This window comes from Saccoglossus kowalevskii, chromosome 12 (genome assembly GCF_978046115.1).
Source record: "Saccoglossus kowalevskii chromosome 12, keSacKowa6.1, whole genome shotgun sequence".
NCBI lineage: Eukaryota > Metazoa > Hemichordata > Enteropneusta > Harrimaniidae > Saccoglossus > Saccoglossus kowalevskii.
In genome coordinates, this window is record NC_140652.1 from 37,382,608 (window position 1) to 37,400,277 (window position 17,670).

General features: G+C 38.4%; 1 protein-coding gene across 1 annotated transcript in view; it reads right to left on the reverse strand.

Annotated features, from left to right (window-relative positions):
• Positions 1-17,670, reverse strand: part of LOC100371942 (uncharacterized) — a 102,886-nt gene that overhangs the window by 40,029 nt on the left and 45,187 nt on the right. Inside the window, exons 7-15 of the mRNA XM_085506645.1 lie at positions 12,467-12,546; positions 9,410-9,568; positions 8,774-8,870; positions 7,754-7,872; positions 7,427-7,517; positions 6,677-6,838; positions 5,521-5,605; positions 5,174-5,308; positions 976-4,530 (exon numbers count right to left, since the gene is read on the reverse strand). Coding sequence (XP_085362771.1) covers positions 976-4,530; positions 5,174-5,308; positions 5,521-5,605; positions 6,677-6,838; positions 7,427-7,517; positions 7,754-7,872; positions 8,774-8,870; positions 9,410-9,568; positions 12,467-12,546 — 4,483 coding nt within the window. The remainder of the gene's footprint in view (positions 1-975; positions 4,531-5,173; positions 5,309-5,520; positions 5,606-6,676; positions 6,839-7,426; positions 7,518-7,753; positions 7,873-8,773; positions 8,871-9,409; positions 9,569-12,466; positions 12,547-17,670) is intronic.

Consider the following 17,670-nt stretch of genomic DNA (forward strand, 5'->3'; position numbering starts at 1 on the left):
CGTGACATGCTTGAACTAATAAGTTTACAAACACAACGGCCCAAAAATAAATACACTGTATTTGCAAACACTTCAACTGCCAAGTGTAGTGTCTGTATTGTTTGTTACTCGCAAACAGAACCGCCCACTTTGCATAATCCAAGCTTTAATGAATGACGTCACCGTTCGTTATCAGCACAGACCGTCACAAAACTCCATAGCGTGAAAGAAAACGGCCAAAAAACAAACTTTTTCACAGATATAAATGTCGGTTCATGATTTTTCCCGCAAACAACTTTCAAAGCATTTCATTTACAATTAGCCCATGTAAATTTTGCTGCTAAAACGGGAGTTAACGTTGATTGAAGTTTGAAATCATAAAAGTGCCGATTTCTCGGTGTTCGGTTTTTGGCAATTACCGTTGACCTAATTTTAAATGGCGTTTCAGTGAATAGCGCTACGATATCGCCGTTTAACTTTTCTTACTCTTGGATATGTTGGCTTCATATCCGTATTTACATATTTGCAAAATTCTATTGCATTTTTTCACAAACCTTGCGCAAACCACCGGTATACTTTTACTTTAACACCAAAAAACGTGCTTGAAATTTGTGATTTTCGGAAAGAAAAAAAAAACTTAATGCAAAAAATAGAAATACGGATTTAATCTTCATGACCTTTGCTTCAAAACAGTGTAAAGTTTTTGATCGCATGATTGACTGTAGAGATGACAATTAAAATTTTATTCACGTTAGTTAAATTATCAGCCCCGCTGATTTTCAGAATCACGTGACGCTAAAACAAACACAATGTTCACAAAATATTAATAGTAGGAAAACACAAATCAAGAGCTTTCTAAACATATATAGATTGTATGGTTTCTTGTAAAATTTATTCCGATTATAGGTGTTTACATTTTTCATGCAAAAAAACTATCCTGCTACCTTAATAACTTTGACATAATATACAGATAAAAAAACAAAAGTTAATTCTCACCTAGAACAGTTACTCCAAGCACATATGCATATATTATTAGGTTTTTGGAGTCCGGGAGGTGGTGGTGGTGGTGGTGTTGATACTTTAACTGGTGTTGACAAACTTGTGTTAACTGACGACACATCATTATCAGGTGTCGGCAAACTCTTACTCACTGATGAAACAACTTCATCAGGTGTCGGTAAACTCGTACTGACTGATGACACATCTCCATCTTTATTATAATGTTCTTGCTTTACATCAGGAAGCTGTTCAACTGCACTTATTTTATTAGGGATATTTGAATCAATAGGATCCTCATTTGATCTCTTGATAGGTTTATTGTCTGCTGCTGGTATATTTGTATTCTGCAATATTGGTCCTTGGCCAAGTGTTGCTGCTACACTGGCATGTTCCTCATTGCCACATAGTTCAAGATTATCAACTTTGTTTGCAGCAGAATTGTCATTATTAGGTTGCTTTGTGCTAATTCCCTGAGCTAAAACATCCCCATTTTCAGACACCATATCCAGAGTGTCTCCCACCACAGAGTTTTGATTGCTTTCACTAATTTGATTGGAGCATAACACTGGCACCTGACTGGTTGTTACATCATTATTTTTAAAGGAGCCCACCTGAGTGGCTGAAGGCAAAGTCCCAGGTGGCAGATGCTCACGTATGTCTCTATAAAACGAATTCTGATTGACTACTTTACACTTACTGGATGGAATGCTGTTTTTATTACTTGGTCCATTTTCAATAATATGTCCATTTTTCTTGGTGTTGTTAGTTTCCGGCGAGTCCCCCTGCCCTTTTTGTTTAAGGTCATGCTCTACTCTGTTTACAATAACGTCTTTATCTTCTGCACTTATTTTCAGATTATCCCCGTCACAATACCCGTTAATTATATTATCATGTGAAAGACTTTTATTAAACACATCTTTCACAAGGTCTTTTGACATTCCACTAAGTTTCTCATTAATTTCTTTGACATTATCAAACTCTTTGCTCGGCACACTTGGGCCATTTACTATAACCACATTGACCACAGTTTTGTTTGATATTGCATTTTCTTTTACATCAACAATGGTCTTAATGTTCTCCATTTCCATGGGTTCCTCTTTCCTATCATCACGATCAACTTCCATATTATTTTCTGCTGATTTTTTTGCTGCAATCTCAATCTGTAACAGTTGTATTGCATGTTCTTTGTCTTCTGCACAAAGAGGCAAGTCCTTTCCAAGTTTATCTCGCTGACCCGAAGGTGCGTCAACTGCACTTACTTTAATACGATTCTCAAGTGCATTTTGACTGTTATTCACCATGTCAGCATTTTCCTTTTCTTCGATAACAGCTGTGTTTTCCACTAATTCAATAATTTGTTCTTTATCTTCTAGGTGTAACTCTGATCCTATCACATCTCTGGCTTGTTCCTCCTTACCACATATCATAGTGGTACTATCAACAGAGCGGGGTGATAAACTCCTGGGTGACAAACTCCTACTTCTTGGCGACATATTCTTCTGCGGTGTACGTCTACCTGTACTCAGTGATCTTTTCGGTGACCGAGCAGCTTTGTATGGGGGTGGTGGGGGTCTAGGACCCAGCGGACTTTGAGGTGTTGGTGGCCTGTGAGGACTGGATTGCCATGATGGGTTGTTCCACTGATTTATTGAGTTGACTTGACCTGTCGCTGATTGTTGCTGCTGAGACTGGTTCTGGTTCTGGTTTTGGTTCTGCCAGTTCTGTGCTGGTACACTCTGATTCTGGGTTGTCTGACCTTGATATGCAATAGAAAGTTGATTTCGATACACCATATTTTGAGGTTGTCTGTTCTGGTTAGGCTGCTGGTATCCTGGAGAATGATTCTGCCAGTTTTGTCGTTGTGTGTTCCACTGATGTTGCTGCTGATACTGTTCTTGTGTACAGTTTTGGGTCCAATCTGATTGTTGTTGCTGCATCACTTGTGGCTGTGAACATTGTTGTTGTTGTTGAGTCATACTTTGCGGGACTTGCACTAAACCTGGTAGAACAATCTGAGAATGTTGTTGCATTGTATTCTGCTGTTGCTGAGCTGGGTTATTTTGAGACAATGACTGCTGAGCAGGATTTTGTTGCGCTAAATGTTGTTGTTGCAACATTTGCTGTGGCCCAACATTCCCCTGAGAATTCTGCTGCTGCATTATATTTGGTTGCAGAGACATTTGTTGCTGTTGCATAACATTGTGTTGGGCAACCTGTTGCTGCATTACATTTGGCTGTATAACCTGTTGATGTTGCTGTACCACTTGCTGTTGTGGATACTGTTGTTGCATGCAATTCTGTTGCTGTACCACTTGCTGTTGTGGATACTGTTGTTGCAAAACATTCTGTTGAGGCAATTGTTGTAAGTTTTGCTGATGTTGTTGCTGTTGAGGATAAGGCGGGGGAGGTATCATACCATGTTCCCCTGAACGCAAAGGTTGCTGCATTTTCTGCTGCAGTAATTGTTTAATCAGAGGAGAATCAGTATTTTGCTGAAGATTAGTCCTTTGTGGAGTATTTGGTCCAAATCCAGGGTTCACATTTCCCTGTGTGTTACTACTTGAAACTGGCACAGTGCCAGAACTTGGCAGTGATAGTGATGGTGATGATGGAGGTATATTTGACAATAATGCTTCCTGGATAGATGATGGGAACCTTTCCCCAGGTGCATGATTTGGCAGTGGCCGAGTTGAAGTCTGTCCAGTGTTCTGGTCAGCAATTCCACTTGTCTTTTGCAGTTGCATGTTTGAATTCTCTAAATTTGGCAGTGGTGGTGGCGTTGTGGCTGTTGGTGACACACCTGGTGAAAGATGAGGAGAGGGAGCCTGACCTGATAATGAGCTTGGTGACGGACTCCTCTCCTGTGGGTAAGGCACGACTCCTGATCGTTGTATCAGAATTTGTTGAGCCGGGGTTTGAGAAGTTTGAGGTTGCCTTGTATTTTCAGGTAGACTGTTTGGCCTGGATGGTGGTTGTTGTGGTTGCTGTTGCTGCTGCTGCTGCTGTGGCATTCGTTGAGGTTGTATTTGCATTTGTTGTTGTCTCATTCTTTGCAGATGCTCTTGTTGTTGCTGCTGTTGTTGTTGTGACATTGGCATCTGTTGTCCTTGCATTTGTGGTTGTGACTGCATCTGCATTTGCTGCTGCTGTTGCTGAGACTGCATTTGTTGCTGTTGACGTAACATTTGCTGTTGGTGCATCTGAGGTGACATCATCTGATTAGATTGCATTGACATTCCTCTCTGCTGACCAATGTATTTGGGAGTTTGCTGCAGCTGCTGCAACAAATGCTGTGATTGAGGGCGGTGCATCAAGAGATGACGTGATGGTGGAGGACTTGGTGTCACAGGAGGAGAAGGGAGGTTAGAATTTGGAATTCTGTTCATATGTGAGCCAGGTGGTGCCCTTGGTGGTGTTGCAGTACGACCTGGATACTGGGGAGTCTGTTGTATATGTGTCTGTACTGGTAACAGAATAGTTCTCCTCTGAATACCAGCTATATGATGTTGACCACTGTCCATTCTTTTACTTCCTGCATGTGGAAACACCATCCTGTTAAGAAAACAAACTTGATTACTTGGATCAATACAAGTCACAGTTCAGTTCCTGTATGCAAACTATAGAACATACTAGGACACGCACACACAAATAACGATCCAGCTAGAAATTCATACATGAAATAAATACGATATCAAAATTTATGATGAAACTTGTGTCTTTGGGAAATGAAAATTACTACACTCCTTTAATAAATATTATACTACATGGTTATTCATTAGATATTTTTACAATGTATCTTCTGCAATAGTGTAGAAAAGTAATGTCAGGTGAAAAAACAATACATGAGTATATACAATAGTCAATTATTGTCAGAAATTACACAAGCACTTAAAGATTCAGTCATAATGTTTAGTTCTAAGTTTAAATGTTGCACCTTGTTTAATATTGGTTTTGTATGCCATATTGTACACTGCTTCAAATTTGTAAGAGACACATTTTTGCAAATTTTGGAGTCTGTGAAAATAGCACAATTTAGTAGCAGCAAAAATGTCTTCAATGACAATGAGAAAATTTGCCTTCCAAAATGCCATGAATTCATCAAAATGAAACAATTTCTAGAAGCGGGAAGTAAGAAGTTTACAGAACACAACTCATGTTTACACAAAGCTCTAGACAGGTAATAGAAGGCACTAACTTGACGCATTTCCCGAAGTTGGTGGATGTGAGAATTCCAGACCTGGCCAGTTTGCTGCACGAGGCCAAATAATCCGCATAGAGATCTATTCTGCCTACTGTACCATTAACATCACACTCATAATAAGCATTCAACCTGAAACAATTAAACATTCATTATCAACAGGTTAGTGTAATCAAATGATTAAGGTAGCAAATGGGAAAAAACAATAATTGTCTATGTTTGTCTACAGGATTACTCAACATACAATTTTGATTTTGTGTTTTATTCAACTATCTATTGAAAACACCCATTTTTTAAATACTTTCAGCCTCACAAATTACAGGTAAAAATGACTGCAAACTTACCACTGACAAGTAAATGATTCAGGATCTATTTCTCTAGCTCCTTGTTGGTTGGCAGACGCTACAAGATTAGGCACTGTGTTTTGTCCTGAAAATACAACAGAGTGGCTAAGTAAAGCCCTCACCAAACAATTGCCCAGATGGCTCACTTACATATGAGAAATAGATAATTTTCAAAATATAATAGCAAATATCAAGAAACTGGTGAATAGGTCTATGTACAATAATATCAGCTATTGACATATTTGTAAATTAATCAATCCATGCATGGCACAGTTCCTGTTAGTTATCAAATCTTATCAAATCAAGTTATATAGTTTTGTTTATAGTAATATAGTACAAGTACTTTGAGAGATATTGCTCTGGTCACAAATTGGTCACTAGTCGACCATTTTTAATGGGATTGTCAAACTAATACATATGTATATCTATGACATGATGTATAATGAATATATATAATTTGAACACAATCAGTAAAAGCATGACAGAGATATAGCACTAGAACCACATTCATTAAAACAAAATGTCCACCAGTTGGCCATTTTGAATCTTATCTAAAAAAAAAATGAAGTGCATCAAGGTCATATAATGACCAATTTATGTACCAAGTTCGAACAAAATCCATCTGTAAACAGTCAAGAAATGCTTGATTTTGCCGATTTTTCAGTACAAAAATGGCTGCCATTTGGCCATCTTGAATCAGATTGATGTGCATATGTATAATATTATGTATGATGTATGTGTGAAGATTGAATGTAATTGATCCACAGAGGTCAATCCACAAGTCCTCGTTTTTGGACTGATAATGAGGACAGAATCCCATTTTGTTATGGAAAAGGAAACCAGAAATGGAATGAATATGAACATATACATTGTCAAGGATTATTGATTTGAATACTCAGCTTTCTATATTTGCCATTGTCAATTCCACTATTCGAAAGGGTTGATTTTATTCTTAACTGTTCAGAGCTGTCATGAGCATATTGAAACTAAAGGTGTCACAAATTATGTTGTCCTAATTCATCCATGAATTGATGAATTTAAACAAAAATGTTTCTCATACACAAATATTTTGTAAATTGGAACGCAACCGAGATGACAAAAGTAAACCTGAAATACAGCCTATCAAAACATGTTTATTGTTGATCCTTGTACTTACGAGAAATTTGAGGTAGTTGAGGAGGTGGTGTTACTTGTGGCTGTGGTCTTGGTACAACCATTGAAGAAGATTCCATTGGTGCATGCTCCACCACTTTGACACCGACAAAGGCATCAGGACCAAGAGAGTTGGCATCCAAAGTAACAAGGCACACCAAAATATCTGAAATAATATGTGATGTACCATAAGTACAGAGGTCTGATACTCTCGACCACTTACCAATACCAACAGCACTCTTAACCACTTACCAATATCACCAGCACTCTCAACCACTTACCAATACAACCCACATTCTCAACCACTTACCAATACCACCAGCACTCTCAGCCACTTACCAATACAAACCCTACTTTCAACCACTTACCAATAAATACCAGCAGCACTCTCAGCCACTTACCAACACAAACCCCACTCTCAACCACTTACCAACACAACTCCCACTCACAAACACAAACCCCACTCTCAACCACTTACCAATACAACCCCCACTCTCAACCACTTAGCAACACAATCCACACTCACAATCACTTACCAATACAACCCACACTCACAATCACTTACCAATACAACCCCAACCACTTACCAACACAACCAACACTCACAACCACTTACCAATATAACCCCCACTCTCAACCACTTAGCAACACAGTCCACACTCACAATCACTTACCAATACAACCCACACTCACAATCACTTACCAATACACTCACAACCACTTACCAACACAACCAACACTCACAACCACTTACCAATACATTTATGAACCCGGGCAATACAGTCGCATGTATCTTCACCTAAATCAGAGAGCCTATAAAGAACTTCCAAAGCACCAAGTAATAACTGTAAATAAAGATTATTTGTTGAATAGTTGTAGTGACCACTATTGTATAATGGTCAGTTGCTATTTACATAAAGATGACAAATTTGAGTGTATATCTTGATGTATTTAATGTAGTTGGCTATCATTTAAACTTATTGCCGGATTTCCAATCAGGTGTTATTCGTTAATAACCTACCAGCACCAGTGTTGTTTCAAGAGTAAATAAACTTTTAATGTGATGTGAGAAAAAACCTACCTGAATATCTTGTAAAGTTAACACTGCCATAATATCTTCATAAATATACGGATCTAAATGTGAACAAATGATACCAACATTCTCTTCCATTTGACAAATATTACTAAGAATTTCCATACCTAGATAGAACATAGATCAGGATATGCTATTAATACTATGTAGTTATGAGAATACAGCAAAGCATTCATAAAGACAATCCTGTGATTGTATTGTATGACAAGTGGCAGGAAGGTCGGTCTTTATGGTGTCATACTACCAGAGTACATACTTTGTGGAATTTTCATGACAATTATGACTGATTATCACAAGATCTTTTTTCCTGATCAAATAATAATTTGATATGAGAAATGATAGACCAAACTGCCCAAAAAAGAAGCCTGTCAAGAAGACCTTCTTGTAGTGTGCAAACCACCGTTATTGTAAGATGCTCCCAGATTGGTTAACAAAGACCATCAGAAGAGAGCTCCCTGAATGTGATTTACATCATTGGAAGTAAACAATGTAGTATGTAATTGTTATTTTAAGTAACTATTCAAGAAAGCTAGATGATTTAGGTAATGACCATTTTCTTTGATAGCATGTAAAAATGTTTCAGCAGAAAATGCATAACTACAAATATATTTGGTTCCAAGAAAGATGTTTTTGAAAATTAATAAATTCAGTTGAATTACCAAAAATGTTGTTTATCACATTTCTTGTTATAAATGTGGGCAACTCCGCATTGGTCATACAGTGTGTTGACCAGGAAATCATTTTGCTGAACATCAATGTCACACAAGACATTTGTATTCAGTTTCACTTCATAATAAATTTTAGGAGGCATAACATGATGAATATGTCCATTTCTGGTGTATGTGTAGTCAATTGCCAATGGGAATCAACTCAGGTAATCAAGAAAATGCTCTATTCATTCTCTATGCTTGTCACCATATTGTGGTTGGTTATGCATGCAGATTGAATATTCGTAATGACTAAAAGATTGACAAATTCTCTTTTGCAATTATTAGTGAGATGACTAACCTCTTATGACTGCAAACTTGTCAGAATCTCTGAGACACTTGCATATTGTATGGAACATAAGTTGTGTATTATGGAAGTCAATAGGATCTAAATACATCTGAGAAGCATGTATAAAAGAACTGATTAGTAACAGCAACATGTATTTTGTATACATAACAAGCAGCCTCTCGGCTGAGATAGCTCCACTGTTAGCAATGAACATTTCAAATAAAGAACTGAAGATATCATTAGAAAATGAACAAATTTGAGAGCGGTCCACCAGAAGTATCTATATGTACAATATCAAAGCAATCGGACTTACAGTTTTTAACAAAAAGTCGAAAATATCACTTTTTACCAAAACTGACAAAAATATTCATCAAAATTAATGAATTGAACATATCACGAAATGAACAAATCTAAAAGAGGTCTGTCCAAGGTACATATACACCAAGTATCAAAGCAATATGGCTTGTAGTTTTCAAAGAAGAAGTCGAAAACATAAATTATTGATTCGAATAATGGACAATCACTCATATGATATGATATGCTCTACTTGACAAAGTTGACGGCGGAGCTAATAAATTTGAATAAGTTTTATAATGTAAAATAAGAGGTAAAATAATTGTTGGTCTTAAATATTTGATAAAAACGTACCTGTGTTGAAATATTGCCGAGAGTATCTAGTCCTAATTGTTTTAATGACGAACATTTATTATGAGCACAAAGAAGTAGAAAACACAATAAATTATAACTTGTAGACATGACTGGAATGTTGTGTTTCTCAAATGATAAATTACGTAGAATTATAGCAATCTGAAAGAAAACAAAGAAAACGTAAGTCAACATGGAGTTGGGCATAACACTGCACGCTTTTTTTTTCTTTCATTCAAAAATAAATTATGTGTAATAAACCATGTGATATATAAGGTAATAATTTAGGGAACTGATCATTACCACCAAGCCGGTTTCCTGTGAGTCTCCTGCGGCATGCGTTGCTTTACCGTACCGGTCGTTGCTTTACCGTACCGGCCGCTGCTTTACCGTACCGGCCGTTGCTTTACCGTACCGGCCGCTGCTTTACCGTACCCGAAGGTCATTAGCCGTACCGGCAAGGCCGTTACCGTACTGGCAGGAGGCAATTCACACTTCTGACAAGTTAATTTATGCATTGATTTTCCGGTTTACAGGTAAAATGCCGACCTGTTTAAATTTCAGTTTTATGCACAGGATCGCCAGAGAAAGCAGAACTGTAGAATTAATTTGAGTAGAATTTGTTTAGTTTGTAGTTATAGTCTGTTTATAAATCATTTTGTTCATGTTTGCTATACGGTAGCTTTCGAGGTCAAATACACCACCAGGGCAATTTGTTGCGTCTTTTTATTTGTCAGAGATTAAACTTTACCATTATTATTGCATAATATTTACATTCAAGTTGCGCGTGATAATGCTACACATGATTTTTGTGAGACCATGGAGCTCCCAGTACGTCCAAGTGAACTGTTGGATATGACTACAGACGGAACTGCGTCTTTATTTTATACGATTTTTTTTTTTAAATCGGGATCAGTGCTCCCAAATCAACTGAGCCGACAAAGTGGATTACAAAAATAACAGTTCCATGAAAGTGGCTATATTTGTGTATGATGAATCCTGAGTCGGTAGTTTTGGCATGTAACCTAATGGTTTTGGTTATTGTTACAAATGCACAGTGCAGACGTAATTTTGTTTTCATTTTTTCACTTTATCTGGCGCCAGTGCACGTGTGCTTGGATGTTTTTTTATTCAGTGATTGGGCTAAATATTTGACGACGTTGCCAACGTATTCAACATACGAAAATAGCATGTGTGTGCGTGTGCGCGAATGATAGATGCAGACGAGATTTCTCGTCGCAACGCGTTTTATTAGTTTATTTCCAACGCGAGTGGTCGGCGCCTTTGATTGCGTTTAGTTTGTTCTTTCATTCGCAAAATCTATCGCTGGCACCGTTTATTTTGTTATGTCTCACAACTGAATGTCCAAGCTGACTTTGTATTGGCTGTAATTATTTTTTTTTTTTTGTAAAACAAAAAAAAGTCCCGACCTTTCCAGTCTAAAACGTATTCTGCCCCAAACCAAACAGCCCTTTTCAGGGCCAATCACATGTTCCAAAAAGAGATGTACCGGCACACTTGCACACTCTGTTTTGTTATAATAAAGTTACATTGGGGATTGTTGGAAGGGATGTGTAAATATGTTTGGTCAATTCCATAAGCAAAATCACAAAATGAGGTCGAAAAGCAATGGAAAAATGTTGAACTAGAGCAAGGTCAAATTCCGTTTTACGCACTTGAATTTTATCTGGACTACGTGCACGCGTTGCGCGTGTTATTGTCGACAAAGTATCAAAACAGATTTTCGAACGCCCAAGCCCGAATTTAAATACATGTGAGCTCGGCCAAGCGAGTCACGCTGACAGATTATGCAAGTATCATCGAATTCATGCGACAGGTTGAGACGTTTTATTCAACGTTGTGGGTAAGCTACGATTTAGGACTGTCGTTTTATAGCGTTACAGGCGATCATGAATATGTGAATAACACACATATATTGAAAAAAACACATGCGAAGAATTTCAGAAAGACTTTTTTATTTAATTTATTTATTTATTTGTATTTCGACGGTTGCCCGACTTTCTTTCCACTGTGTGAGCTACTGACAAATATAAACAAATAATTAAACCATCGAGTCCTCTAGTCGACTGGGACGTAACACTCTGTTGTACAAGTCCTAAAAAAAAATTCTTATTGTTTGCAAAATGCCCAATTAATTCATGCATGACTCACGGTTACCGGCAGGGCGCCGATCAGTTACCGGGGCTTTGTTTACCATGCATTCATTAATCGAAGGTGATAAATAGTCGGTATTGGTCCTATCAGTACGGTAATTGTCCAGCCGGTACGGTAAAGCACCGGCCGGTACGGTAACGCAACGGTCGGTACGGTAACGCAACGGTCGGTACGGTAACGCAACGGTCGGTACGGTAAAGCAACGACCGGTACGGTAAACCGAGTCAAACTCACAGGAAACCGGCTGGGTGGTAATGATCAGTTCCCTTAGATAGGATAGTTTATAGTCACAATTGATCTGGCTTGTTTGATTGCCTATCCTAATATTTGACAAGTGCATGTGGAAAGTAGGCACAGTTACAGTCATCAAAATGATTTACAAGAATGAGCGAGACAACTAAATATATGTATTGGTGTTCACAAACAGTTCTTGAGGCTAAATACCACAGAAATTTATTGAAGGGCACATCTCCAGTCCTGAGCACATTTAACAAAGAACCAGAGCAGGGAAAGGTATGACATATAAACAATTCTTTCTAGCAATCATAAAAAAATGACATCACAATTGTGTTTCTCCCATTTTGCAGCTCAATTGCTGAGAATAGTTTGACCAAAAATGTTTCCATGATTAAATCAATTAGCAGGTAACTTTGTTTATTTGGTGTACCATCCAATATTGTGATGACAGTAAGTAAGACAATGTCCCACAACTGTATACGCCTTAAAACCTTCATGCGCTAAAGTGACAAAAACTATTTGTAGGACATGGTCTTATGAACACCATTCCCCAGATGTCATGCATATGTACAGATTTTTGCTTCTCAGAAAAGGCATCATCGTAATAATAGAATTTGGCTCATTCTAGCTAAAGAAATTTATAATCACCTGTAATATACGTTGCCCTTCTGCATCGTTCATCCCTAGAGTCCTTGATGTTCGATAAAGAACTTCACTAAAACATTTACCTGCAAGAAATAAAGAACAGAACTATAAGAGAGAATATCAAAACTACCACAAAATACAATTTCAATGCATCAAGGTAGAATGCAAGTACCACTGAATAAACCTACAGGGGCACATTCAGACAAGCCGGTAGGCTGGTTGGCAATTCGCTCCGCTCAAAAAGCAAGCAAGATGTTTTCGGCTGTTGCCATGGTATGACATGAACGTGAAGCTAACACAGTTTTATAACAAAAACCGGGCCCTGTATATGAAGTTTGCAAAAAACATTCAGTCTTTAGAAGTCACTTTACTTTATTACTAGCACTATTCTGCTGTTATAATTATTATTTCAGAGCGTTTTGCGATAGTACTTTCTAGATTGAACGTAGCATTTACAGTTCATTCAAAGTTGCGTTGGAATAACAATGTCAGTGTGCAAATTACCCAAAAAAGCATGATCATTTGAACACCGCTATTAGAAGACTGGTAGGATGTAATACATTTGGGGAAAAAGTACTCAAAAATCAGTTTTGTGGCACTTGCCGTGGCAGAAGTGAGTCAGGATTTTTTTCCAATCAGTGACAGTACGACCTGCCTGTCAAGTATGAGCAGAATCAGCCAAGCCAAAAAAAATCACAGAGGAGTTAAAAAGTTGTTGCTGGTGTAAAGTTACCCTAAATTTGAGGTCAAATTTCTCAGTTATAAAAATAGACATAACAAAAACAAATAGTAATTTTGTGCCCACACTCAAGAGTAGAATGAGCTATGTCGGAGCTGTGTAGGGCGAGATACATTTGGCGCGAAGGTATCAACAAAAAATCAGTTTTTACTGTTGGTATGGAAATGGTGGACCAGAATTTGATTTTTGCGATTTTACCACCTAACTCAAATGAAGGCGTGACCTGCCTGCCAAGTTTGAACTAAATCGACCCAGCCAAAAAAAAAAACATAGAAGAGTTCAAAAGCCATTCTTGGTGAGCAGTTACCCCAACTTTGGGGTCAAATTTCTCTGTAAAAGATATCAAAAATTCAAATGTGCCCACACAAGCTGAGTAGAATGAGCCATGTCTGAGGTTTTTTATTCTAAATTTGTAGGAGGAGACACATTTGGCGTGAAGCCAAAAGTTTTTTGGCTGTTGCTATGGCAACGATAAGATTTTTCCTAATAACTAGGGTAAAGGTGTGACCTACCTGCCAAGTTTGAGCGAAATTGGCCAAGCCAAAAAAATCACAAAAGAATTAATACGTGAAAACACTGGAAATCACAAACACACAAAATGATTTTTCAAGTCACCAAACATAATGAAATGTAATGGTATCCCACAGAATATTCTGTGTCTGTGTGACCATCTTTATGTGTTGGTATTGCACATAATATTCTGTGTCTGTGTGACCATCTTTCTGTGTTGGTATTCCATGGAATATTCTGTGTCTGTGTGACCATCTTTCTGTGTTGGTATTCCATGGAATATTCTGTGTCTGTGTGACCATCTTTCTGTGTTGGTATTCCACAGACAGAATATTCTGTGTCTCTGTGACCATCTTTCTGTGTTGGTATCCCACAGAATATTCTGTGTCTCTGTGACCATCTTTCTGTGTTGGTATTCCACAGACAGAATATTCTGTGTCTCTGTGACCATCTTTCTGTATTGGTATCCCACAGAATATTCTGTGTCTGTGTGACCATCTTTCTGTGTTGGTATTCCACAGACAGAATATTCTGTGTCTGTGTGACCATCTTTCTGTGTTGGTATCCCACAGAATATTCTGTGTCTGTGTGACCATCTTTCTGTGTTGGTATTCCATGGAATATTCTGCGTCTGTGTGACCATCTTTCTGTGTTGGTATCCCACAGAATATTCTGTGTCTGTGTGACCATCTTTCTGTGTTAGTATTCCATGGAATATTCTGCGTCTGTGTGACCATCTTTCTGTGTTGGTATCCCACAGAATATTCTGTGTCTGTGTGAACATCTTTCTGTGTTGGTATTCCATGGAATATTCTGCGTCTGTGTGACCATCTTTCTGTGTTGGTATCCCACAGAATATTCTGTGTCTGTGTGACCATCTTTCTGTGTTAGTATTCCATGGAATATTCTGCGTCTGTGTGACCATCTTTCTGTGTTGGTATTCCACAGAATATTCTGTGTCTGTGTGACCATCTTTCTGTGTTGGTATCCCACGGAATATTCTGTATCTGTGTGACCATCTTTCTGTGTTGGTATCCCATGGAATATTCTGTGTCTGTGTGACCATCTTTCTGTGTTGGTATCCCATGGAATATTCTGCGTCTGTGTGACCATCTTTCTGTGTTGGTATCCCACAGAATATTCTGTGTCTGTGTGACCATCTTTCTGTGCTAGTATTCCATGGAATATTCTGCGTCTGTGTGACCATCTTTCTGTGTTGGTATTCCACAGAATATTCTGTGTCTGTGTGACCATCTTTCTGTGTTGGTATCCCACAGAATATTCTGTGTCTGTGTGACCATCTTTCTGTGTTGGTATTCCACAGACAGAATATTCTGTGTCTCTGTGACCATCTTTCTGTATTGGTATCCCACAGAATATTCTGTGTCTGTGTGACCATCTTTCTGTGTTGGTATTCCACAGACAGAATATTCTGTGTCTGTGTGACCATCTTTCTGTGTTGGTATCCCACAGAATATTCTGTGTCTGTGTGACCATCTTTCTGTGTTGGTATTCCATGGAATATTCTGCGTCTGTGTGACCATCTTTCTGTGTTGGTATCCCACAGAATATTCTGTGTCTGTGTGACCATCTTTCTGTGTTAGTATTCCATGGAATATTCTGCGTCTGTGTGACCATCTTTCTGTGTTGGTATCCCACAGAATATTCTGTGTCTGTGTGACCATCTTTCTGTGTTGGTATTCCATGGAATATTCTGCGTCTGTGTGACCATCTTTCTGTGTTGGTATCCCACAGAATATTCTGTGTCTGTGTGACCATCTTTCTGTGTTAGTATTCCATGGAATATTCTGCGTCTGTGTGACCATCTTTCTGTGTTGGTATTCCACAGAATATTCTGTGTCTGTGTGACCATCTTTCTGTGTTGGTATCCCACGGAATATTCTGTGTCTGTGTGACCATCTTTCTGTGTTGGTATCCCATGGAATATTCTGTGTCTGTGTGACCATCTTTCTGTGTTGGTATCCCATGGAATATTCTGCGTCTGTGTGACCATCTTTCTGTGTTGGTATCCCACAGAATATTCTGTGTCTGTGTGACCATCTTTCTGTGCTAGTATTCCATGGAATATTCTGCGTCTGTGTGACCATCTTTCTGTGTTGGTATTCCACAGAATATTCTGTGTCTGTGTGACCATCTTTCTGTGTTGGTATCCCACAGAATATTCTGTGTCTGTGTGACCATCTTTCTGTGTTGGTATCCCATGGAATATTCTGTGTCTGTGTGACCATCTTTCTGTGTTGGTATTCCATGGAATATTCTGTGTCTGTAGGAGCATCTTTCTGTGTTGGTATCCCATGGAATATTCTGTGTCTGTGTGACCATCTTTCTGTGTTGGTATCCCACAGAATATTCTGTGTCTGTGGGAGCATCTTTCTGTGTTGGTAACCCATAGAATATTCTGTGTCTGTGTGACCATCTTTCTGTGTTGGTATCCCACAGAATATTCTGTGTCTGTAGGAGCATCTTTCTGTGTTGGTATCCCATGGAATATTCTGTGTCTGTGTGACCATCTTTCTGTGTTGGTATTCCACAGAATATTCTGTGTCTGTGTGACCATCTTTCTGTGTTGGTATCCCATGGAATATTCTGTGTCTGTAGGAGCATCTTTCTGTGTTGGTATCCCATGGAATATTCTGTGTCTGTGGGAGCATCTTTCTGTGTTGGTAACCCATAGAATATTCTGTGTCTGTGTGACCATCTTTCTGTGTTGGTATCCCACAGAATATTCTGTGTCTGTGTGACCATCTTACTGTGTTGGTATTCCATGGAATATTCTGTGTCTGTGTGACCATCTTTCTGTGTTGGTATCCCATAGAATATTCTGTGTCTGTGTGACCATCTTTCTGTGTTAGTATTCCATGGAATATTCTGCGTCTGTGTGACCATCTTTCTGTGTTGGTATTCCACAGAATATTCTGTGTCTGTGTGACCATCTTTCTGTGTTGGTATCCCACAGAATATTCTGTGTCTGTGGGAGCATCTTTCTGTGTTGGTAACCCATAGAATATTCTGTGTCTGTGTGACCATCTTTCTGTGTTGGTATTCCACAGAATATTCTGTGTCTGTGTGACCATCTTTCTGTGTTGGTATCCCATGGAATATTCTGTGTCTGTAGGAGCATCTTTCTGTGTTGGTATCCCATGGAATATTCTGTGTCTGTGGGAGCATCTTTCTGTGTTGGTAACCCATAGAATATTCTGTGTCTGTGTGACCATCTTTTTGTGTTGGTATCCCATGGAATATTCAGAGATGAGAATGAGAATTTTAATTTTCAGCTGAAAGTAAAGTAGTCGGGGTTTGAACCTTCACCCTAGTTAGGTTGTAAAATCTAAAAACAAATTTTGGCCCACCATTTCCATGGCAGCAGCCAAAAAACTTATTTTTTTGGATACCTTCGTGCCAATTGTATCTCGCCCTACAATTCTAGGATTAAAATGCACGGACATACAGCTCATTCTACTCAGTGTGGGCAAAATTTACTGTATATTTTCAGTACCGAGAAAATTTACCTCAAAATTGGGCTAACTTTTCACCAGCAACTGCTTTTAACTCCTCTGTGATTTTTTTTGGATTTTGTTCATACTGACCACTGCCATGACAGCATGAATACTTTCGCCCCAAATTTATTACCTTCTACCAGTCTTGTAATAGCAGTGTTCAAATGATTATGCTTTTTATTTTGGCTATGTTGCGCACTGGTAAGAGATCACCGGCGTCTACATTATTACACTGTTACGATGTAATCCCAACGCAACTTTGAATGAACTGTAAATGCTGCCTTAATTCTAGAAAATACTATCGCAAAACGGTTGGAAATAATAAGCAGAATACGTCCTAGTAATAAAGTAAAGTGACTTCTAAAAGACTTGCGAACTTCGTATACAGGGCCCATTTAGTTATAAACCGACGTTAGTTTCCTGTTCAAATAGCCGAAAAC